Source organism: Corvus brachyrhynchos, unplaced genomic scaffold (assembly GCF_000691975.1).
Source record: "Corvus brachyrhynchos isolate BGI_N302 unplaced genomic scaffold, ASM69197v1 scaffold1097, whole genome shotgun sequence".
In the NCBI taxonomy this organism is placed as follows: Eukaryota; Metazoa; Chordata; class Aves; order Passeriformes; family Corvidae; genus Corvus; species Corvus brachyrhynchos.
Window position 1 is genome coordinate 276,398 of NW_008239003.1, and position 24,558 is coordinate 300,955.

The window sequence follows — 24,558 nt, forward strand, 5'->3', positions numbered from 1 at the left end:
AGTCAGCAGCTGATGGCTGGGTAGATCTGTCCTCATGGGGATCTGAGATGCTTTCCTCACATTCTGCCATGGGCTTTAGCAGCTGGCAGCCCTCACACCCTGAGATAAACTTCACGTCTTTGCATGAACTTGCAGTAAATAGTGATTTTTTGGTGCTGTCTTAACACTTTCAACCACCATGGCTCCACACTGCCCAGGTTTCTCGTTACTCCCCTCAGAAAAGGGCTCAAATTATTGTGTATGTTTAAGGCATGTTGCGGGAAAATAATTGCTTATAAAACTGGTGTATTTCCATCACGTGCAATGTCTCCAATGCATGTAATTCACTGGAAAACTCTTTCCTGTGTCACGGCAGCACTGAACCCCACGTTGAGCTGTGGTGTGGGGGTGATGCTGTGCCACGAAGAGTTCCTGCCCTCGGTGCTGTGTGCCCAGTCCTGCTCTGACAATGGCATCACATCGCGGCAGCAGCGCGAGCCCAGCCCTCAGGTCTCACTCATGCATCTCAGCACAGGGGCAGCAAAGCCCTTTTCTGAGGGGAGTAACGAGAAACCTGGGCAGTGTGGAGCCATGGTGGTTGAAAGTGTAAGATAGTTTAGTAGCCTTCTCAGGACCAGATTGTTTTTGTTGTTGTTTCAATTACTTGCTGTAAGAATTTTATGCTCTGCTCACCCGAAATGAGCTCTTTTCCACCCTGCCTTTGGTGTGAGGATGGAGAGAGAAGGTTTTGCCCCATCAGCATTACACACTGTGCCTGTGGCCCATAAACAGTTTTTGTGTTCTTGAATTGTGGGAAGTTCCCACATTATATTAAAAATAAATTCCTAATACTTTTTGTGTCTACAAAAATCTTAAAAAATAGATACTAATTTTTTTTCCGACCCTTTGATATTTTTTATGAGTCTGCCTAATATATAGCATTTAGTATTTATTTCCTTTAATATTCAAGGATGGAAAAGAATTAGGATAGCAGAGAGGAGATACAACATTTCTATTCTTTAAGGTACCTGCATCATAATGGTAACATGTTTGTTGATCTGTGTTTGCATCTGGTTTATGCTTTGTGGTTTCTTTTTTTTTTTTTCCAGAGGTGATAGATAAAAACTTTAGTACATTGTAATAATGTGTTTTCTCTTCTTTGCACTGAATAAATAATGGCTGGTAAGTTTTGGTTGTCTATTTTGAGTTTTTGCAAGTGAGCAGATAATGTGGACTGCTGCTCCTCACACCTGCACGCAGGAGATTGTAAACTCTGTGAGGTGTGGGCAGTGAACAGTGTGGGTGGAACACAGGAGGGGCTGAGCAGAAAGAACCACTATTTTGTGTGTCAGGACCTTCAGCATGTGGTGTATTTTTAATGTCTAAAAACTTGTTTGGGAGATAGTGCAGGAGGGAAGAGTGTTGAGGATAGTGGTTGATGCAGATTGGAATTGCACCATTTTAACCTCAATGAAATGAGTGTCAGACATGAAGGCCCCAGAGTCCTCTGCATTTGGGTGAAGCTTTGCCATTTATTTCAGTGATTATAAATTTTCAGCATGGTGGTCCTAATTCAGCCAGCTAAATAAGAGGACACACTGCTGGGAGTTCCACACCCACTATCCTTAATTATTCTAGTGCTGTCAGATGAGTGGTTTACAGAGGCACATTGAAAATCTTCATCCCAACTCTCCATCCAGCAGTTTAAATAGCTGTATTTGGATTACTGACCTTCTTAGCATGGTGTTTTTCCTGTACAGAAGCCCCAAATTATACTGGGACATCTGTCACTTTGTTATGCTGCAGAATCGCCTGCAGCTGGTTTTATTAGGACTCTGCTTTATAACTCCTTTAGCTGAATGATGTTATCACTGCACTGCTGTGTACTTCAGAAGAATTGTGTGTAAGTTGCTCTTCAGTGTTTCACATTTAAATGGTAGTTATTTAGCTGGAGCAATGGCATAGATAAGCACTTGTGGAAATTTAAGGAATTACCTGATACAAATATTTACAAGAGATGGGTTTCCCTGGTAACTTGAAATATCTAAAAGGCAAACTTTAAAAAATGTAGAGAGCTGTGACATGTCTCTTAGTGTTAAGGTTTGTTCAACTTTTCAAGCTGCTGTTGTACTAGAAAACCATTATTTTTTAAATGACTGAGAAGTAAACTTGCTTAGTTGTACTGCAAGGAAAAATTAGGTTCGCATCTCTTAAGAAAAGAATAATCTCCTTGCAGCACTGGTAGTGCAAGTAAAGCATTTGCCTACTGTGTTTTGTGATAGCACATGCCTTCATTTAAAAATTATTAGAAAGAGAAAAACTCCAGCATCTCAATCAAAGAGTAGCCACAGAAAGCAGCCACTAGAAGTTGTGTTTTCATGATTTTGTGGCCCGTTTTTGGGAACACTCTGCTCTTCCCCCATTCTCCGGATCATTTGAAGACTATCAAGTGGCTGTGGCCACAGAGAGGATGACAGGTGGCTAATCTGAGCCAGGATAGCAAGACTTGTAACCAGGTAGCTTGTGGCTACCTGTCACGCCCATGTGCTGTATTCTGTTTGTACACAAATTATTTTATGACACTGTTATCTATGTGGTTTCACTCAGAGTTCTTGAGAGAAAACTGTAAGCTTGTGTTCATAGAGCCAACAATGTTCTGTTGTAAAGAAAAGGTGTGGGAGGAGAAAAAGAAAACGATCCCATGGGTCTTGTCAACTGAGTTTAAAGTGTTTTTCATGCTTTTTGATTGCATTTGGAGTTCCTTTGAGGTGGAGGATCAGAAAGAAGCCCTCACACGTCGCAGTTACACTGGAGCTGTTTGCTTAGAGCACCTCGTTCCCAGGGTCACACAAGACTTGGGGCCACTGTGTCTGCACCCAGAGTTTGGGTTGAAGATTGCACTTGATCGTTTTGTAGGTCTCTTCCAGCCCTGTTGGTTCTGTGGTTCTCTGTGCATCCCCCTGCCTCCTCCACAGCAGCCACAAACTGATGCATAACTAAAGGTTTAATCCCCAAAATCAGAGCAGCACCTTTACTTTGGGTCTGTTCTTTGTGGCTGGATCCCACAGAACCTCCCCACAAACTTCATGATGGGAATTTGTCTGCATGTGATGATAGTGATGGGAATGTCACTTTGCAGCTAGAACTTAGTTGAACAGTATTCTCCCTCTTCTCATTTTTCTCCCTTATTGTATCTGGCTGCATCAGTTGTGTTTTTACAGCAGGCAGGTAAATTCTTGTGCTTTCTACACCTTTCTTTTCTACATGGGAATACAAAACTGGGATGTTACAAGACAGTGTGTTTCCCTAGTTGTGTTCAAAATGTCAACTTTGAAACTTCTTTCTTTAGTTATCAAAAGCACTTTTGCATTGTTTTGTCTTTGGAAAAGATAATTTTAAGGGCTTGACAGAGATTGCTTTGTGAGTTTCTTTTTCCTCTCCAAGAAACCTGAACAAGGTTATCTTTCTGACACCATGTCAGGCAGTAGGATGGCAATCTCCATAATTACTACAACTCCTGCAGTAGTAGTAGTATCCCATTTTATGCAACTGATAGAACAAAGAGGTTTATTAATGTTTTACATTACAAAAGTTAGAGAGGAGGTGTCAGAAGTCTAAGAATGAAGGCAAGAAGGGGGGGAATCTAGGGAGTGTATCCTTCCTTGCTGCTCTTCACTTTTTTGTTAGAATTATTCTGCCTGGAAAAAGTACTTTAAAAAGACCTGAAAAAAAAAGTCATTGAATCCACGACATTTTTTTTCCATGTGTGGTTGAGTACTAGGTGTCACTTAGTAAATCAAAATATCTACTGCCTTGAGTCTGGCTTTGAACTGGACTGCATTATGAGTCACTGGTCTGCGTGCTGTGGGGGCTCAGAGAACTCAGATGTGCTGCTTCTCACCTCCTCTTGCATGTCTTGGCTGCTTGGTGCTCCTGCCTGTCACAGAGCCTTACCTGGGGTGAGGACACCTGGTGAGGGCAGGAGCTGCATCAGAGTCACTCCGAGGCATATACGGGTCCTTGTTGGACAGGTTGATCCATCACAATTGGTTCAATAACACAAAGTGCTTTTTTTTTTTTTTTTTGCTTTGATTTTATGTTTCTAAGCAATTCTTGATATGAAGAAGTATTTAAATTTCCTTTAGGAAAGAAAGGTGTAGGGTTTTTAACCTGTTACCACTCCCCACCCCTCCCTTGCCCAACACTGGTGTAAATCAAAGCAGAAGATTTCAGTAGTATTTGCCTCTTGTTATAAATATTCCTCAAGAAAAGATGACTTATGGAATATTTTATCTCTTGCTGCAGAAAAAAATACGTTTTCAGCAAGAAAGTGATCGAGGCTTTTAACTGACCTGAAAGCTGTAGCTGAATTCCTACTGCATTTTTTACATTATGCCCTGTATGCCTGCTAATGCAGAAAATGATATTCTTTATGGTTTCCTTTTTTTGTTATCAGCAGCAAAACTGGATGGCTTTTCCATCCTTACACACTGCTGTGTGTTTCTCTGCCTTTGAAGAGGGTAATATTCATGTGGGCTACAAAGCTCTGAAAAATGAGAGGATTTTGAGAAGAGAAATTGAATTTCTGACATAGTCTTCCCACAGTACATTCCAGTGAGTTAAGAACAAAAAACAACAGAAACTGTTTGTATTTAGATGCAGTTCTGAGTGATAAAGTGCTTCTTAGACATTTTGATGGAAACTGATGGCTTAAAGATGGGGTGTTTTTCTGTATTTAAGGGGGGAAAAAAGATCAGTTTTGGTTAAAATTAAAAGAAAAAAGAGGCAATGTACTTTGCTTGACAGGAAGAGGGATTTCAGTTAAAACCAAGACTTTTATGTGCAAATGGAAAAAAGAAATGTGAAGCAAATTGAATTTCGAGGTTTGCCGTGTGAATACTTCTTTGATCATTCATGCTTTGCTATTACATGACATTAAAATATGTGAATCTTTAATATAGTTTATCAAAACTCCAGTAGAAGGGCAGAAATCACAACTCCTGAAACTTGGTATTGGCAGCACTAAAAGAAAGTGCAGTAACATCCCCCAAAATAATTGTGTTTGTATCTGAACTGAACCTGCTTTTGCCACTCTGCTTCATTTGCTGTTCTAGATTTTTCAGCAATTTGTTACAAAAAGCACTGTGAAACAAACACTGTGCAAAGCAGAGCTTGACTTAAAAGTTTCCTTGATTGATTGGCAAGTTCAAGACTTAATGAACTGCAACTATCAAACTCAACTGTCAAACTGGCAAGAAATAGTAAATTTGGCCTTTTTCCTGCCACAAAGGAGAGATGAGGATGCTGTTGTGCACTTCTCAAGCCAGGGCTTCACAGGATTTATTGTGGAAGAGCAACAATGGGAAGGCTTTCCTGCTCAAAGATGATGTCCCTCGGGAGCCCAAAATCTCTGTATTTATTCAGGTTAGCTTGAGAAGGCTCTTGCTGCTGGGAATGTGTATTGACATAGAAAGCAAAATTTGCGGTTGCATAAGAAGGAGGAACATAAAATATTCTCTTTGTGGAAAATGAACAGAAAATCCCATTGTTCTGCATACAATTTACTCTCTTCTGAGAGAGTGAAAGTGATGCCTGTGCTTCTCTGCCCCCACTTCCTCAACCCTCCTGTAACTCTGTCCTCTCCAGAGTGGTGCTGCCCGCTTAGGATTGCTCTTGGTTGTCACTGTCACCTGTTCCTTGCGGGGAGGTGACCTCTGACCAGTGTGGGCATGCTTTGAGAGTCTCTTGTCCGCTGTGTGTGCACAGCAGGGTCAGGCTCTGCTCTGCCCAGGACAGCCTGACAGGAGAGTGGCCCGTGAGGAGCATGATCACCAAGCCTGGGGACACCCAGGCCCCTTGGACAAAGAGCTCTGCTTTGCTCTCTTCAGCTTGGTAGTGGATTTGCACTGGATGTGGCTGACACATTGCAGAAAGCGATTCAGAAAATCTGTGAAAGCAAATGGCATTAAATAATACCAATCAAACAGCATTATTTAAATGCATGTAATACAAAATGTGCCAGTGAGCTGCACTGTTGAGAGAGTCAAACAATGCTGCACTCACCTGGTCCTCAGTGACAGAGCACAGCATGACCTCAGAAGAACTGGGAATGATGAGTGCTGGGAGCTCAAATACTGTCACACAGGAGCTGTGGAACATCTGGAAACCTCTGTTATCAGAAAGGTGCTTCCAGAGATCAGGATTAATTAACAGTGCCAGAATATGCTTGTCTGATGGAAAGGAAGCTCATGCCTAACATCAATAGAGAGGTTCCTCAACTTTTCTATCATAAATCCTTCTGTAAATTGTGTGCAAAAAAAGAGCACCTCAACACCCAGAATTGCCATAGCTCTGGGGGGAAAGAGCTGATGGAAGTGTCTCCTCAGTTACTGGGTGTTTGAATGTAGCTCAGCAATGGAGCTGGGAAGGGGCTGGAGCCCCAGGAGCGGCTGAGGGAGCTGGGAAAGGGGCTCAGCCTGGAGCAAAGGAGGCTCAGGGGGGACCTTGTGGCTCTGCACAAGTCCCTGACAGGAGGGGGCAGCCGGGGGGGTCGGGCTCTGCTTGCAGGGAACAGGGACAGGAGGAGAGGGAACGGCCTCAGGCTGGGCCAGGGCAGGCTCAGGGTGGATATTGGGGAAATTCCTTCACAGAAAGGGCTGTCCAGCCCTGGCACAGCTGCCCAGGGCAGGGGTGGAGTTCCCATCCCTGGAGAGGTTTCAGAGCTGTGTGGATGTGGCACTTGGGGACATGGGGCAGTGGTGGCCTTGGCCGTGCTGGGCAAGGGTTGGACTCTGAGGGCTTTTCCGACCTAAACAGTTCCATGATTCTGTGACTGTGATTCTGTAACTCTGTCTGGTCTATTTGGTTTAAGCCCCTTTGCCTCAACACTCGGGGGTTCAGTGAAGGTATTTGGATGGGTGGGAGGTTCTGCCACTGTGTGTGAACAGTGTTCCAGCAAAATGTGTGCAATGACTAAGAAAAGGATTATATTTTCTACCCGGAGTAAATTACTTCTTGTACAAACTTTGCTGTTTGATTAAGAGTGTTGGGATGACAAGTGTGGTTAAAACCAGAGCATTCACAACCATTTCATAGGGGAACAGAAATCCAGGCGTTTTCTAAAAGATGTGCAATGTTTCTATCCTGTTATCAGAGTATATGAGTAATTGTTGAATTGCTTAAAAAGGAAACTTCAACATGTCCTTTGCTATATCATGACACTAATTTGGGTGAATATTAGGTATGTTGTCTCTGTGTTTAAAGTACTTCACACTGAAAAAACTTCAAACTGAATAAACTCCAAAATCTCTTGGATTTGGAGGAATTATCTATTGAGTAACTAATCTGTTGAGTGTAGCACAGTTAACATGATTTGGGATATATTAGTAAAAATGTGAAAAGAAAACATGTGCTGTAGTTCCAGTTGGGTAAATTGTTGAAACCTAAATGTATGCTTAAGTGGGTCTTTGATAGTAAATATTACAAAATGTGGATTCTGTCTCTAATGCTATTGGTTTTACAGCCTGAAGATAATTTTATTTGATATAAAGCCTGAACTCATTTCAGCAATCTCCAGCCAAATTTTGAAAATTTAATTTTCAGCTCACAATTAGTGTAGTGCAATTCAGTTCTTACCCTTTGTATAAAACGTTGGTGGCTGTGACCCTTGTCAGTGTGAGAATTTTTTTTATATTTGCAAGGTAGAGTTATTGGAGTATTTTCAGTCACTGTTACAGCATGTCCACCAGTTAAGGAAATTTCACAGAATCCTTGTAGAAACCCAGGGTTTGAAAGTGGACAGTCAGAAGTCCTGGGGCTTGGGGAAGGCTTGTCATATGATGGAATCATTGTAATTGTTGCTTGGCTAAGGTGAGGTGCATTGGTTTCTGTTCGTTTGGGGTTTTTTGTTTTTGGTTTTTGGTTTTGTTTTTTGGTTGGTTTTTCTGTTTGTTTGTTTTGGTTTTTTTTGTGTGTGTCTGTTAGTTTTTGTTGTTTGTTTTTTTTTTAATTGCAAACTTGGAGAATTCAAAGGACAGTAGATTCAAGAATATGTGCAGGGATGTAATGGAAATTTCATCCAAATTTCTTGGTGGGTGAGACAGGACAGGACTCAGTCACTGGGTGTTTGATGTCCTGAGGTGAGGTCAATGCTTTATCCCCCTGTGCATCTGAGTGAACCCCATCTACCGGGGGTTTGGTACAGCAGTCCTGACCATGGCCTGGGGCTCTGGAATGTCCAAATGTGCTGAGAGAGGCAGTTACAGGTTCCCTTAATGGGAACTTTTCTACTCACCGTCCTTAAGGGCGGGGTTGGGAAATGTGATTTTAATGAAGAACCTGTTTCTCTGTGAGTTACGGGTAGAGCAGCTCTGTGTTCAGCTCCGTGTTCCTGGAATGTCATTCCCTGCCCTCCTGAGCGTGGAGCAGGTGGGCAGAGCAGCCAGTGCTCCTTTGGTGGACTGTGAGTAAATGGAAGGTGGAGGTCAAGGCTTCTGGTGTTGCAATAACCTTCTCTTGTTATAAACCAGAGTCTGTCACTTTTCCTGCCAATTTTTTTACAAGGTTGTAATGAGGCTCCCACCCCTCTGGGCTACTTAACCACAGATTGTGGCTGTCAGAGAGGATGGTGCCAAGAAAAGGATGTTTTTCCATGCCATAAAATCATTCAGGTTTCATAAAAATGTTGTATTTGGCTCTTTGCAGTGGTCTTTGACTTTCCATCAGAGCCCTGCCAGTCTCTGGTGCTGGTGTGTGACTGTACCAGTCTTGTCCCTCATCTCACAGAAAACTGCAGTTGGTTGAAATTTCAAGTGTTTGGATTTTTTCCGAAAATGTTTATAGATAGAAATTATTATATATAACAGGGATGTAACAAGGTCTAAGATGTGCTGACTTCTTATTCTTGCCTCCCTATCGTGTATTGGCTCACTTCAGGGAGAGAAGGTCTGTTTATAGCAATCTTGAGTTGAACTCTTTTACAGCAGATCTATATTTGGGCATCTTTGCACATATCCTTGTGTCTAAAATGGGCACCATAATTCTTACCTTGTAGAGGAATTCGAAGATTAGTTACTGTCTGTAAAGTGCTTTGAAAATGTCAAATCCTGTGTTTGCATATTTTCAGAATATAATTAGAAGGCAGTCAATTAATCAGCTTCCTGTAAATTAATACTTCAAAATTACTTGCTCTATAGAAATTGTTTGTGTCAATGCTTTGAGGTAGATTTATCTTTTTCCCTTTTTATTTTTGGTACATATGAGATGGTGTTTGCTGAGGATCCCAGGCTTCACTCCCGCAGTGCACAGTGTTGGGATGCAATCGCCAAAAACCAGGCTCTTCATATAATTTCTTTATTTACCTGCCTGCTCATTCTTTAAAATGAAGCTGCATGTTTTCAGCAGCGAGGGTAATTTATTACCTAGAAGAATTTAACTTGGGCTCAGGAGGGTTTTTCATTACTTTCTAGGTTAGGATTGATGAAGGAGGGTCTGTGTCTCATCTTGATCCTGTATGTTTGATGCAGGAGCTCTCTAGAGAGATTTTTCTGGTCCACATTACATAAGTAATCAGAATAGAAGGTTATAAATGGTCCTTCTGGCCTTTAAAGTCTGATCTTTTAATTAAAATACAGGGATGTCTTCTGCAGGGCAAACCAAATGCTGAGGTTTATGTCAGAATTGGTGTGGAGGAGCTGTGAAGCACTGTTAGGTTTCAGACGAGAAGGCTGGAGAGCTCTGGCTGCTGTTTGGACAAGGAGGGGAAGGCTGTCAGTACATGGAGAAAGGCTAAGGTTGTGACAACTGTGAACAAATGAGACAGGGTAAAAAAAAAGAGCAAAACACAGAAAGTTTTCAGTCCTGAAAAATGTTTTAATGCTGCTGCTGATTCCACTACTCCCTTTGGTCTCTTTCTGTCTGTTTCCCCCATCTGTCCTTTCTGTGTCAGTTTGAACATCACATTTTTCTACTGATACAGCTGTGCTCCTACTGATACAGCTGTACTTCTACTAATTGTTGTACTTCTACTAATTTAGTTGTATCGTGCTTAGTTACGTGGTAGGGCTGTGGTCTTGGCTCACTTCAGCTGTGCCATGCTCGAGGAGGGACCAAACGTTGGACTGCCTTGACTGTTCATTCTGTCCAGTGTGGCCCAAATGGAGGCTTCTGAAATGGGGACAGGGACAAGGACTGAAGGGCTGTGCCCCCAGCCTGCCTGCTGGGTTAGGTCATCAGTAGGGAAAAATGGGATTTCTGTGCTCCTTCCCCATCATTTGCGCTGCAAACATTTCACTGCCATGGTCCCCACAGGTACCTGCCCACTTGTTGAGCTCTCCACATGAATGGCTGTGTCCTGAAAATGTCTCAAATTGCCACTAAAACCAGCACTTTCCAAGGAAGTAATTTTTCTTTTGCCAGCATAAGGAATACTGAAGACTGGGAGGGATCAGCGGCAACAAGTGGTAGCTAAAATTCAGGTGTTTTACTGTTAAGTGTGCACTGCAGCTCTGAGTGCTATGTCCTTTTTCCAGTGCTTGGGAAGATCAGAATCCTGGGAATGGGGCTGAGGGCGTGTCTGGTGAGCACAGGGGTAGCTGTGTACACCATCAGGTCCTTGGAGCAGTTCTGGCTGTCTCTGGGCTTGGGCAGGTTGGATTTGGCTGTGGTTTGTAGGAATTACTCTTCACTTTTCAGGAATTCAGTCTGTAGAAGTATCCTGAGGGCACAGCTACTGCATCAGTCACCTGGGGAAATGAGATGCAGAGATGTATCAGTGCTAGTCCCAGGAGCCCTGGTTCACGTGGGAGGAGAGGCTGAGGGTGTGCGGGGAGGCACACAGCAGTGCTGGCAGTGCTGTGAATGTTTACTAGTGACTGTGCTATCATTGCAAGGCAGCTCTCAGGTCCCTAGGAAGCAAGGGGCTTGTGGTTTCTGGCAGGAAATTCCCACTGGACTGTGTCAAATGCACTTTTAGATGAAGGTACCCATGTTTAGTTTATTATTAGTGAATAATTTAGCTGCACTTAACTTGTTGTATCCATTCCTGTAGGTTTGACTTGTCAAAATTTCCTTTTATGTGGCAGAATTTTTCCCTGTTGATAAACTGCTGCCGAAGTACAAATGGTCTGCATTGAAAATAGAGCAGATGGGGCCATATTAGCCTCATTCTCTCATCCATGAAAACAAATGCTATAACCATTGTAATTTGGTGTAATTTCGATGCAAGTCAACAGAGTTGCAGGAGAATAGAGGTCCTCAGTGACCTTTGTGTGTTCCTTGACTTCTGTTTTGCATGCAAGTTGGGTACGGTATTTTTCAATTGACAGAGTAAGAGTTTATAACACAGGGTGCATTTATGTGTAATCTCCCTAATCTGAAAACTGTTGATTGCATAATTAAATACAATTATCTCAGTTGTTCTTGGCCAGGCAATATTTGCAGGGTGGCTCAGGAAGGCAGTTCACTGTCAGATGTCAGAATACATTTTATGGAGCAGGTTGGCACTCGATTAATTCAATATTGGTTGAACAAAGGAGACATCAAGCCATCTCACCCCCCACCCAGTACAAGGTAGTTTGTATTTGTCCAGTGTGAAGCTAAACCCGGAGCAGATACTACAGCCCATCTCTGAATGTCCTCAGTGTGGGAGATCCAAATCAGTATCTTCTAACATGCTCTTGGCAGATAAAAGCCCTATTCTCATTTACCCCTAGAATTTTTTTCTCTGTAGTTGTGTTCAATATCAGATTTCTACCTATCAGGGATGATGAAGTAACACTAAAATGATAAAAAAACCCCTTAATCCCTAGGTGTCACCAGAAGGAAACACAGAACCTGGAATACTTCAGTGTCTCTCTACCAGGTTTGCAAAGTACTTCTTTATTTTTTTAGAGAATCAAAATCAAACCCAAAATCTGCAAGAAAAACCCCAGAAAATTTGTAAGAGCCAGCACTTCATGAAGGTACCAGTGCCTCTTGTTTATAATCAGGTGCAAAGCAATCTGAAGGCTTTAGAGGACTCACATGCCGACAAGGGAAGTTTTAATTAGCTCCTGTACGACTATGAGAAAGGCTTAATTTGGGTGGACCAAAGATCCAACTGCTCTAATTACCTGTCCCACATGGTGGCCATGAGGACATGCTGGGGAAGGCATCTATTTAATACTTATTTTACTTTCCCCTTCCCTCTCCTCTAAAAGGACTTTCCAGTCATTTTCAGCTTCAGGACTGTTTGCATTCAAAATACGTGAATTCTGTGTGTTTGCTAGCCCAGAAATTCTGTACAGTGAGCTCTCTGCTCTCCCTGCACATCCCTGCCACTGCATTTACCACTTCCTTTGTCACAGAGCAACCCCAGACTATCACCAGTTCTGTGAAGAGCCGTTTTCTTCTGTTAGTTTTGAAGCTGTTTTCTCTGACCTTCGTTTAATAGATTTTTTTACTTTTTAATTGGAAAAGAAATAGACCTGTGTAGCCCTATTCATCCACTTCATACACCTCCCAGTTCTGCAGACTCCTGTTGAATCCCCAGAGTTGTTCCTTCCGTAGAATTACAGAACAGTTTGGTTGAAAGGGACCTTTTAAAGGCTTCCTGGTCGAACCCTCCCTGCAAAGATCTGTGGCATCTTCACCTTGATCAGGTGGGTCAGAGCCCTGTCCAGCCTGACCTTGAATGTCTCCAGGGATGAGGCATGCACCTCCTCCTGGGCAGCCTGTGCCTCACCATCCTCATGTAAAATACTCCTTCCTGATATCCAGTCTGAATTGGCTCCTTCGGTTTAAAACCATCACCCCTTGTCCTTTCTTTGTGCTGAAGAGTCCCAGACTGAGTTTTTGCTTATCCAGTTGGGACATACTCAAGCCTTTCCACACCAATTCTACCTTTTTCTGAACCTTTCCCAATTTATGTTGCCCTTTCTGTGTGAGAAGTCCAAAAGTACCCACAGTATTCAGGATGTTTCATAGTGTAACAGCCTTGTTCACTTTGTTCTGTTTCTTTCCCAGTCATTCCAGTGCTCTGATTTGCTTCTTCTGGCATTGCTGAGCATTGGGATGGTTTTTTCATGGAACTTTTCCTAGGATCTTGTCCCTGAGTGGTGGTACCAAGCACAAAGCCCATCTTTCCACATGTGAAGCTTGGAATGTTTTTCCTCATGTGTCACTTTGCATTTGTGCACAGTTAATTACGTCTGCCATCTTGCTGTCCCGTAACTCAGGCCTGTTGAAGTTCTTAATAATAGATTCTCATCATTACTATCCTAAATAATTTACAAACTTTGCCATCCGTTGTAATGTCTGTCGCAGTCCTCAACAGAGTTCCCTGAGGAAGTCCTTTGATGACTTTTTTCCATTGTAAGAACTGACAGATGGTCCAATATTACAGCTCTCTTTCCTAGCTTTTGATCAGATTTTTTGTTTCCTTTTTATTTTTTTTTCATCTGTGGAGTGACGTTTTTCTTTTAAGTCCTAGATGCTTAAGCATTTTCCTAAATATCTCTCAGAATCATTTTGAAAACCTTTTTGTTGCAATCCAAACACTCGTTGACCCTTCTGAGAGCTCCCCTGGGTTTACGGGAGATGCCATCCTTGTACAAAAACCATCTGACTTTTCCTGAGTACATCGTATTAATTCTGATGTCCACTAATCCTGTTCTCATTATAGCTTCTACTAATTGGTGTGATACAAGCATGAAATGCGTTGGCTCAGTCGATCTCCCTGGAAACTTTAAAATGAATTCTCAGTCCTGTCATTATTCCATTCTCATGCTAATTTAACAACAGTGGGCTGCGGATTTCCTGCCAGTAGTGGTGGCACAGCAAGTCCCAAGATGGGGGAATCTTCCCTGGCAGAAGGGGAGCACTCCCTTCCCACCAGCATGCTGGTGACAGAACTATGGAATAACAGAACCGTTTGGGTGGGAAGGACCTTGAATCCCATCCAGTGCCAGCCCATGGGCAGGGACACCTTCCACTGTCCCAGGCTGCTCCCAGCCCCAATGTCCAGCCTGGCCTTGGACACTGCCAGGGGGGATCCCAGGGCCGCCCCAAGATCCCATCTAAACCTCCTCTCGTTGAAACCATTCCCCCCTATCCTGACACATCACATTGTTGTGATTAGTCTCTGTGAGGGATTGCTGCCTTCTCCCCCAGACATTTCCCTCACCTCAATACCTTCATCCTTGTCCACTTGTTCCCTTCTAGAGATGCTGCCTTCCTCCCAACATTTTCCCTTCTTTTCCTTCCCTTTCCCTAGGATCTAAGAAATACAGAATACACATTTTGTTTTGGAGAAGCTGTGCAAAATACTATCAGTAAAACACATCTGAAAACTTCATGAATTAATGTGTCCTTGAATAGCATAAGCTGCTTTGATTTAGACTGCAGTTTGCTGCTTTTCCTTCTGGGATTACTGAGTTTTCATTTGCTGCAGTGATTGTTCTCTTTTGCTCAGTCATTTACTTGCATTTCAGGTTGCACACAGGCTCCCAGATTCTGAAACGAAAATGTCTTTAGAAGTCAAGAACAAGAAATATTTTTAGCTTGTCATGTTAGATTTTAATTAATCACCTCTGCTACCTTTTTCAGCATCAAAGGTTTGCTACATGCTCTTGCTAACATCAGGTAGTGAATATAAGCCTTAAATACACAACAAATGATTTAGCTTCCTCCTGCCTCACATTGAACACAGGCTTTTGTTAAGGCTCTTAGTGTTTTGGTAGCAGTCTTGGTACAGAGACAAATTTTTCACTGTTTTTCATCTCTGGTTTCCATTCTGATCAATATTGACCCCTGGAATTTTCTTTTTAACTTACTGTCATTGTCCTGGCTTGAATAGTTAAACCAAAACTGCAATAAATTGGTGAAAAATAGGAGATAGCACCTAGCAAGATCATGGCAAAACTAAGTTTTAAAATTATAATTTTACAGTATATTATTATAAATTAGTTTTATGTTAGTAAGGAAAGCTTAGGGAAGAGCAGATCATGGGCAGGTTATCCGCTGCCACCACACACACCATTTGCAAGCCCGCAGTACAACACAATTTGGTGTCACCCTGGTGTCCCTTGGAGCATAATTTACATGTTAACTCGCCCTGCTGATGGGAGGGTGGGATATCAAAAGCACTGTTGACACTTGCGTCATTATCCCAGTGTGAGCTTTGTCTCCTGGACAAAGCTGACCAAATTTACGAGGAGCTGAAGGCAGGAGCTCGCAGTGGAATTGCCAAGTGATGTTCCCTGGAGTAGCAGTTCCTCTGCCTGTGACAGGTACCAGCCCATCTGTGGGAGTCCTTGTTCCTCTGGGTCCCTCAGTCACGGGGCTGTTTGAGCCATCACCACTAATTGACCTCAGCGGTCCTAAAAGTAGTGTTTCTGTTACAGGGCATGTATCATTTGCGTTGATTTTTTTTGGTATGGGGTCTTTTGGGGTTGGTTTTTGGATTTTGGTTTCTGTGGGGTTGTTTTGTGTGTGTGGTTTTTGTTTGTTTGTTTGATTGATTTTTTTTTGTGATCAGAACAATGTTTTTTTTCCCCTCTGAAGGGGAAATGTTGGCAACTGTGGAGGTTTTGCTGCCTTGTTTTGAGCACTGCCATCCCTTGGGCAGTTTTATAAGGGCAGAGTTGTGTTGTGAGCTGCTGTGAGCTCTGGTGCAGGGCTTCTTCACCCAGAACCTGAGTCCGGCTTCAGTCTCGTCTCTGCAGCAGCTCCTTGTCTCCTTCTGATTCCTCTTTTCACTGCAGGGAGAAACTATGGTTAGCCCCAGGTACGAGTCAGAGCAGTGACACACAACAGTGCTCTTGATACACTTGAATTCTTTCCTTGGCTGTCAGTCATGCATTCATACCTGGGCAAGGTACCTAAAGCCTTCCCTCCTCTTTTTTCTCAAGCTTTACCTTGAAGAACTCTGCCAAAGGTGTTTTTATTCAAATAAATCCTTGCCATTTCACTTGTGTGCACCAGAATACTGAAAAGACACCTTGAAATGAAATTACTGAATTTGTTTTATGTCAAAATACAGATTGTTCGTATTACCTCCTGTGAGTCCAGGGATTTTCAGAGTAAGGATAAACAACAAAATTGTCCGGCTGAACTTGAAACACAAATGCCTTCCTGCTATCCAACAGACATGATGATGAAGGTGATAAGGGTAGTTGATGTAAATATGTGCTACAGTGCTTAAATATTTACTGTTTTCCCTTCAGGAAGCTGATAGTGTGTATGCAGAAGGGTGGTTTTTACCTGTACTGTGCTGCAGTGATGTAGGAGCTGAACTGTTTAGCATTGAATGGCAGTGTTAAAATTATATTGTCTCTGTGTAATTATATATACAGGCCCACTCACATACAGCATTTACTGGAGAATGTAATAGTGCATCACAGATACCATCTTATTTTCTTCTAGTAAATTAGTTTTTTTAAGTAAGCAACATTTATTTTGAAAAGAGAATTCAAAGATTACTTCGAGATTCTTTTTAGAGGCATGTTATGATATTTTTCTTGCACTTTTCTTGCTTTAGAGTTGACTATTTCTGGATAAATGAAGTGAGAGTTGATACTGATGCTTGAGTGCAACATGCCTGTTTGAGGGGGTGACAGATGTAGGTGATTTCAAAACAAATGTCTTCTATAATTTAGCTTTATTTGCCATTGGGTCCAGACCTACTGTGGTTGCCTCCTAAGTTAGTTTAAATGTGTGCATTTTCTGGGTCTAACTGTGTGTTTCTAGCGTGCCTGTCACCATGGTAACTGCACACCTCTGAGTTTAAATTCTGCGACATGAGATCACTGGAAGTCTTGCTCTAAAGAGGTCTGAGTTGCTGCACTTCAAAAGTAGGGAGGACTGTGATATTGTCTCTCCCTTTAACTTGAATCCCCACACAATGGGATTAAATCCAGTGCTTGTCTGCACTTGTGTCTTTATTCTAATTTTATATGTGACAGCTTTATGAAACACAAATAACTTGTTACATAATATGCAGTGCTGAACAGTGTGATTTATCTTTAAATATGCTTTTTAAAATAGACTATTCCACTCTATAAACAGAGCACATTTGTGTGTAATCTTGCTACACTTTTCACTGTGCTGTAGGTTATTTTCAACTGCACTGTATTGTTCTAAAAGTTTTTATCTTTCACTGCTGTGGAGAATCCTATGGACCTGAGTAAATGTTTTTTTCTATTCACAGCATTCAGGTTTAAATGATATACTCTGTTGATGCCCCTCAGGTTATAAGATTGTTCTTCTACTCATATATTAATCTTCCTTTGGGCTCTGGAGCTGTTTTATTTCTGAAACTTAACAGATCTGAGCCTGAACTTCCTTTAGTTAAAGCCTGTTAAATGTGAATGCTGCTTCTGATTTGGCCTCATTTCTGTTGTGTTTGTCTGCAATCCTGCAGTTCTGGTGGTCTTCTGCATGAGAAGTGTTTTGTATATGTGTAATGATGTTCAGCAAATTAATACAGTGCACAAGTGAATAATTTCTCCTTATGGAATTCCTTTTTTGTACTCATGTTACCCAAAAGGAGGTCAAATGTATGAGTGCTCAAGTTTGTCTGTTAGATCCCAGATGGGAATTTCTGTTCCCTGTGCACAGGTGTGGAGGTGAAGAGGGGTAGGGTAGTTCTGGGCAATGAAGAGACCGGAGTGATCCAGAGAAGTTCAGGTAGAATTACTCCTGGATGACCTCAGACCCAAACCCAGATGTTTTTATGTTTGGCCAGGCCCCTCACTGGTCCTGCTGCCTGTGAAACGTCTGGATTTCTAAAGGGTGCATTTAAGGCAACTGTGGAAATTAAAGGTGTGTGTTTAGGTAGAATATTTTCTGACCTGTTTTCATCTGAGGTGGAAGAATTCTGTTTGCTCCCTGGCTGTAAGTTAGTACACAAACTATTCAAAATATGGGTGTAAATAACCGTCCCTGTGAAATGGGAGCTAACGTAGATAACTGGTGGCTGTCCCCTCCCCACTAGATAATACTGAGAGTAGCAAATAATTCTGAGAGTAGCAAAAACTTCCCTGAAAGTTCTGTGGAACACACCTGGGCAATGCCCTTCATGCAAGAAATGCCAATGAGAATATGACAGTTTTTGTGTGAATAGCATTTTCTTGTGAAAAAAAAAGGTTGCTGCCATACAGTTATGGCTGAGGCTTCTTGAGAGAGGGGCAAAAATGTTTTGGGAGTGTGACGAATGAGAAGAGTCCCTGTTCTTTGGGGAAGGTGGGGAATAAGCTGGAGCCAGTGCTCAGTCTGCATTCTCTGGAGGAGGAGGTGGTGGTTCCAGGCTTGGTGCCCCATGCTGGCTTGTGAGGACAGTTTTAGGTGAAAAAATGCAAGAGAGAAGATCTACAGACACCCCACTGTATTTCTGTTATTGTACTTGGCTGTAGGAGCTCTTTAGGGAATTGTATTTTGTAGTCTTGTTTGTGGAAGTTTAAGAACAATAACTTAACAGTAAGTACATGAAAGCTATTACCTTGATTCACAGGGGAATATTTTCAGGGTAGTTTCAACTCCAATCCATGTTTCAAGACTAAAACTTAAAACACATCTTCCTTGGGCTGACAGCACTTTGGGCTGAGTATAGAAAGTCTTTTAGTGTTTTTTTTTTTCTGGGTGGGATGTTTTTTCTGTTTCGTATTATTTGTTTGGTTGGTTTTTTGTTTGTTTTTTAATTTTATATATCTTTTTCATTTAGGAGTTTCTGAACCTTATTTTTCTTTGTTCTGATTTGCAGCATTACTTTACTGTTCTCTTTGGCCATGAGGGGCAGAAGCCACTGGAGCTGCGTTGTGAGGATGAGGTTGATGGAGATGAGTGGGTAGAAGCTATTCACCAAGCGAGGTATGGAACTCGATTTGTGACCCTCTGATCTGTTTTGTTACAGATAAATGGATAATACATCAAAACCCACCTTCCAAACAGAAATGTTAACATGTATTAGTTGTGTGTTGTTTGCAATTCATGAGTATGTTATGGGAAAAAAAACACCTTTAACATTCAGTGCTTATTTCCCTGTCTTTTGTCTTTCTTAAGCAATTATGCTGCAGTTGAAATTACTTCAGGAAGAACATGATTTTTATTAGAAACAAGCTCTAGGATTAATCCTCTGTTAGAGACAAGTGTGTCATAAGAATGAGGAAATTAATGATATGACAGATGAATAAATTAGTTTTTCCTTAAAAACTCTTACAGAGAAGTAAATGTAAGAAAGAGGAGGTCAAACCATTAAGATGATAAAGTGTGACAAATAAAATTTTGACTTTGAAACTGAAGTTCTGAATCACCTGAACCCCAGTTTTGTGAAAAGAGATGTGGTAGGACCTTCAGCCACGCAGCAGTCTTTGCCTGAGGGGAGGTCTGTGTTGTGAGTGGTCACGGTTTAGGTGTAATCTAATGAAAATTGTCTCCCTGAAGGCTCATGGAATGGTGTGCGGAGGCAAAGCCGCTGCTGAAATGCACTTTCTGCAGCCTCCTCCCATCCACACTCACCTCAGCTAATCTGCAGTGCCATGGTAACGCACAAGGAGCCAGGCAGCTCCCAAATTGCTTAGGACATGAGCCATGTAAACACAAGTGATTCTGCTTTAGAACTAAAATTGAACACGAGCAGCTAGTAGTTTTTAATTTCAAGCTTGTGAAATGAGGCCCTGGGACTGCAGGTTTTGTGCTGCCTGGACATCCAGCCTTGGGATCTGCGTCCTCTTCTTGGTGCTGGTATGTCCTGAGCCGGGCCCTGTCCTCTCCCAGGAGAGCCCCTTCTGGGTGGGCAGTTGTGAAGCACTTTTTGCCTGGTACCCTCTGGGTGAACACATTATTCCATGCCTTGGGGGTCCCTGGGGCTCGGAGCTCAGCCTGTGCCCCATGTGTGACAGCCACAGCTCTGTGCTGCGGCGGGGCAGCAGAGCAGGGACGGCCTCCTTGTCAGTGGCCTGGGACAGCTTCTTCTGTGGAGTACGACCAACAGGGAGTGAAGGAAGGAGCTGGGCTTTTGCCTTGTGGTAATGGCATTCAGGGACAGCAGCATCCTGGGGTTCCCTCTTTGCAGCATGAGTTCAGTTTTGCCACAACCTTTCCCTGGCAGGAGGGGGCAGCCAGGGGGGTCGGGCTCTGCTGGCAGGGAACAGGGACAGGAGGAGAGTGAACGGCCTCAGGCTGGGCCAGGGCAGGGGCCGTGGCAGGGGCTGCCCATGGAGGTTTGGAGTGCCCATCCCTGGAGGTGTCCCAGGAAGGGCTGGAGGTGGCACTCGGTGCTCTGGGCTGGGGACAAGGTGGGCATCGGGCACAGCTGGGACTCGATGGGCTGGGAGGGATTTTCCAACCTCAAGGATTGTGGGATTCTGGTCCACTGTCTGGTGTAAAAGGCATGTAAGCAAGAAGAGGTTCGTAACACAAGTTAAACCACTTCTCCTGTTAGTTCATTCTGTAAATGTGTCACACATGAATTTTCAGGGTAGAAACTGACACAAAATCAAGCCAGTGATAGACAATACACAGCTGAAAATAGTGAGAACTTGCAAAGAAGTTGGTTGTGACATTCAGGGTCGAGGTGGTTGACTTTTACCTCCACCAGGAAGTTGTCACTGCGGCCTTTAGAGGACAGCTGGGTCTCTGAGGTAACTGAGACCAGGTTTTTTTATCTCCATCCCTTTTGCTATTCGACTGTTTCCCCTTTATTTGGGCCTACCTTCTGGTGATGTTGAAGTGTGGACACCTTTGTGAGGGACGGTCTCATAGTCCTATGTCATTTGGGGGATTTTCTATTCACCTTCTCTGCACACGTATCTAAATTTCTTGGGGAAGTTTTCCAGGGATATGGACATGGCTTTCTTGTGTTTTCTTGAACAGAATTCCAACAAATGACCAAAAAAAAAAATCTAAAATTTAGTTGGTAAGCATGGAGTTCTCTTCCCTTTTGTGGTTACCTTCTTGTTCTAATGGTTTTCTACTTCACTGGAAGCTGCTTTTGTTTGTTTTACATTGTGTTGAGCAGAACAACTTGGAGTTTCTAATTTGTTACTAAACCACTGAGTCTTTTGCTGAAGATATGTAAAAAGAAGCTAAAATAGTAGTATTAGACTATTGTGTAAGATTTTTCTTGCCAACTTAATTAAACAAAATAGCAGAGATTTTCTTTAGGGATTGAATTTTGCCTGCGTCATGATCTAGACCTTCTCCCTTGAGCTTATCTGTATTTTTGACAAATGGGAGAAATTTTGGCAACTTCTTCAGTGTCACTGTTCATTTGAGTCTAACTTAAGACATCTCTGACCCTTCTCTCAGGTTTTTGTTATGCATTGCTGAATGACATTTTATCTAGCACTTTAAACATACTGTTTTGTACTATCTCAGGTGTCTTATTTACAAATTTCAGGAGACACTGAGAAGATTTCTACTACTCTTAAACTGAAAACAGACCTGGGAACATCTTGTTCTGTGTGAATATACTGGCATTTGAGAAAGGCAATTATTGAATTGCTTTCCAGAGGGTTTTATCCTCACGAGGAGCTGTGGTAATCCATGTGTTAGCTGAGGCAATGCAATCGAGCTAGCTGAGGTTTTATGTTTTCTTAGACTGGCATATAGAAAATCTAATTAATCTGATTTTGGACTGCTTTTCATGATTTTTTTTTTCCTTTTTGGCCAAGTACATGTTTGTAGCTGTCAAAATTTCTTCCATGTTTATTTACTTTGTAAGTTGTAAACAAAGTATTGAAAAAAGGATGCTCCAATCTCAGTGCATCCCATGGCCCACTCTGGGTAAATAAGTAATTTATTTGGATGCCAGTACATAAATAAAGGATTTTTCCTGCTGTGACATTGTCCTTTGTTTCTGTCCATAGTGCCCTCTCCTCATCTGGGGGATTATTTGGCTTTTGAGCTGGAACTGGGATGTTTAATCCAGTATATTTTAATGGGACCTCATTATCAGTTCCACATCTGTACTTACTCTTCTTCTCCTTCCATTTTACTTGAATTTTCAGTATTTTGGTTTCTCAGTAATATCCAGGGTGGCAGAGTGTGGTGTGCTTCTTCTGAGCTACATTTTTGAGCAGGAGGATTTATTCCTGGCAAATCCTAATTCTTCTGTCAGTGACTGCATCTGGAAGTCCTGTTTTTGGCTTTGTTCCAGAACTTGTTCTCTTTTGAAAAAATCTGTTTCACCCTCAATACACTGAGGTATATTTATCACCTTCTCTTACAAATTCTTCTGTATTTCAAGGGTTTTACTTGCCTTTTGCTCAAAAACTTTTATGCTTTTTTTTTTTCTTTCATATGGATGCAGTATTAATAAAATTTACTGGACTTCTCTACTTTAACTTAATCCAAAGTCTTAAATTTACCAGGTGTGGGAATGAAAACCCTTCTTTCATTCAGGCACAAGTATGAACTTATTTGGGAAACTGATTTGAAAAGGAATTATACTTTCTTTATTTATTGCCAGCTTAGTTTTAATCCATCTCATTCCTCCAGGTCTGTTCACTGCACAGGTGATGTGGGAGAGCAACAGGGAGGAAAATGGGAATGCTTCTTTTATCTGGGTCACTGTTTAAGGTGTACGAGGAACTACTGCCCTCTAACTGGCAATTTAAAATTAAAAACAAACAAGCAAAAAGGCTTTCTCTCAGATTTGTAGCCACACCTTGCTGTGTATTTTACACAGTATTTTGCAAGGGGTTGTAAGCTCGGTGTGGCAGCTCAGAGCTGCCTTGTACTAATGCCTTGCTCGGTGAAGCTTTATTAGCTGAGGCCTGGTGCTTTAATAACCATGATTTTGTGTTTTCTGGTGAGCAGGCAGTGAGGCAGAGAGGTACATTCAGTACATGCACACAGGATGGGCCCCCCAGGAAATAACTGAGCTGTGCAGCTGCCCAGGAGCTGCTCCTGGACCCTCCATCCACAGCTGCTGCAGCTGCCCGTGCTGCTCTCAGCTTTAGCTGGGCACACACAGGTCTGCAAAGTCATTTCTCAGCCAGCTGCCCAACCTCGTGGTGTTCCCAGAAGCTGGGTTGTGTCTCTGGTGCCCTCCAGCAGCCAAGTCGGGGTCTCTGTTGATCCAGCCTGGCCTTGGTGCATCCCCAGTGCTTGGCTCGCCTGGCTTGGCCGTGGCTGGTGGTCACACACCTGGGCCAGGCCCACACCTCCCACCTCTCCAGTTTGGTGCTGGCACTGCAGGGACCTGTGGCTTCTTGGTCCCAGCTGCAGAAAGTGGCACTGAGAGCTCCATGGATGCACAAGGAAAGGAGTGAGAAGTGGGGTTTGATGGGAAGGCAGGATGGGTAGTGGTGGTGATGTGTGGATCACGGCCAGACAAGTGTATTGATCAGTCTGGTTACATGTGATCTTTTATCCCCTTGTATCCCCTTACCTCTGTGTTTCCAAAAGCTACTCCTCAAACCTCTTCCATGCCCTGTTTCCCTGCCTTTGGTTGCTGCACTTCATTAACAAGCCTTGTACAATCCCCAAATGCTCTTGCCTGTATCTCATAAATACTTTCACACCCCTGTGGTTGGTGGCTCTTCTCAGCCTGAGAGGAGATGTGGAGAGCCTTTCCACGGACTCTGGGCAGACCTCATGGCTGCCTTTTGTGAGCTTTTAAAGGGGGCTTATGAAAAAGAGGGAGAATGATGTTTTTACATGGACAGATAGCAAGAGGATGAGAGGCAATGGTATTAAACTAAAAGAGGGAGTTAAAATTTATACTAGGAAGGAATTGTTCCCTGTGAGGGTGGGCATGCCCTGGCACAGGGTGCCCAGAGCAGCTGTGGCTGCCCCTGGATCCCTGGCAGTGCCCAAGGCCAGGCTGGACACTGGGGCTGGGAGCAGCCTGGGACAGTGGGAGGTGTCCCTGCCCATGGCAGGGGTGGCACTGGGTGATCTTTAATGTCCCTTCAACCCAACCCATGAAGTGATTCTGTGATTCATGGCTGGTTATGCTTTGAGTTCTATCTCAGTTTTGCACAATGGTGTGAGGTGTCATTCTCCTCCAGTTTGTTTGCGGATAAATTCCTATGGTCAGATTTTCCTGGCTGAAGTGCCAGGACCATGGGAACAACTGGTTTTGGTGTGAGCTGTGAGCTGATGGGTGACACACTGGCTGATGAGAGGTGCTTTCAGCACCATCTCCATCCTACATGAGAGGGTAGTGTTCCCTCCCTGCACACCCATGCTCCTGTCATGGTTTAGCATAGTTTGGGTTTTTAGTTCAAGAGGGCTCCATCAGCCACGGAAGTGATTCTTTGCAAAGAGGTGCTTACAGCTTCCTCTAGACCCAACAGAACCAATCACCTGGCTGCTTTGAATATTGGCAACTCTCTTTAAAGCCACTTAAGAAGCTTGGCACGCCTCTGTGATCCACATTTAGGGGAGAACAAACCCTGGGAAGGCTCTCCTGCCTCTGGCTTTCGGGCAGGTGACTGGGGGCTGCAGGCGGCCCAGCGGGGCCGGGCCGGGCCCTGCTCGGCGGGGCTGGGCTGAGACCTCAGCTGCTTCTGCTCTGGACCCCGGCAGGAGTTGGGTGACCAACATCGAGAGGCGAATTCCAGCTGAATTCCAGCTGCTGGGCGGGGGGGAATAAAC

General features: G+C 43.1%; 1 protein-coding gene across 1 annotated transcript in view; it reads left to right on the forward strand.

Moving 5' to 3' along the window:
• The first annotated feature begins 390 nt into the window (after positions 1 to 390).
• RASGRF2 (Ras protein specific guanine nucleotide releasing factor 2) overlaps positions 391 to 24,558 on the forward strand; it is a 48,689-nt gene continuing 24,521 nt past the window's right edge. The window contains exons 1-2 of the mRNA XM_017739006.1: positions 391 to 585; positions 18,677 to 18,822. Coding sequence (XP_017594495.1) covers positions 391 to 585; positions 18,677 to 18,822 — 341 coding nt within the window. The remainder of the gene's footprint in view (positions 586 to 18,676; positions 18,823 to 24,558) is intronic.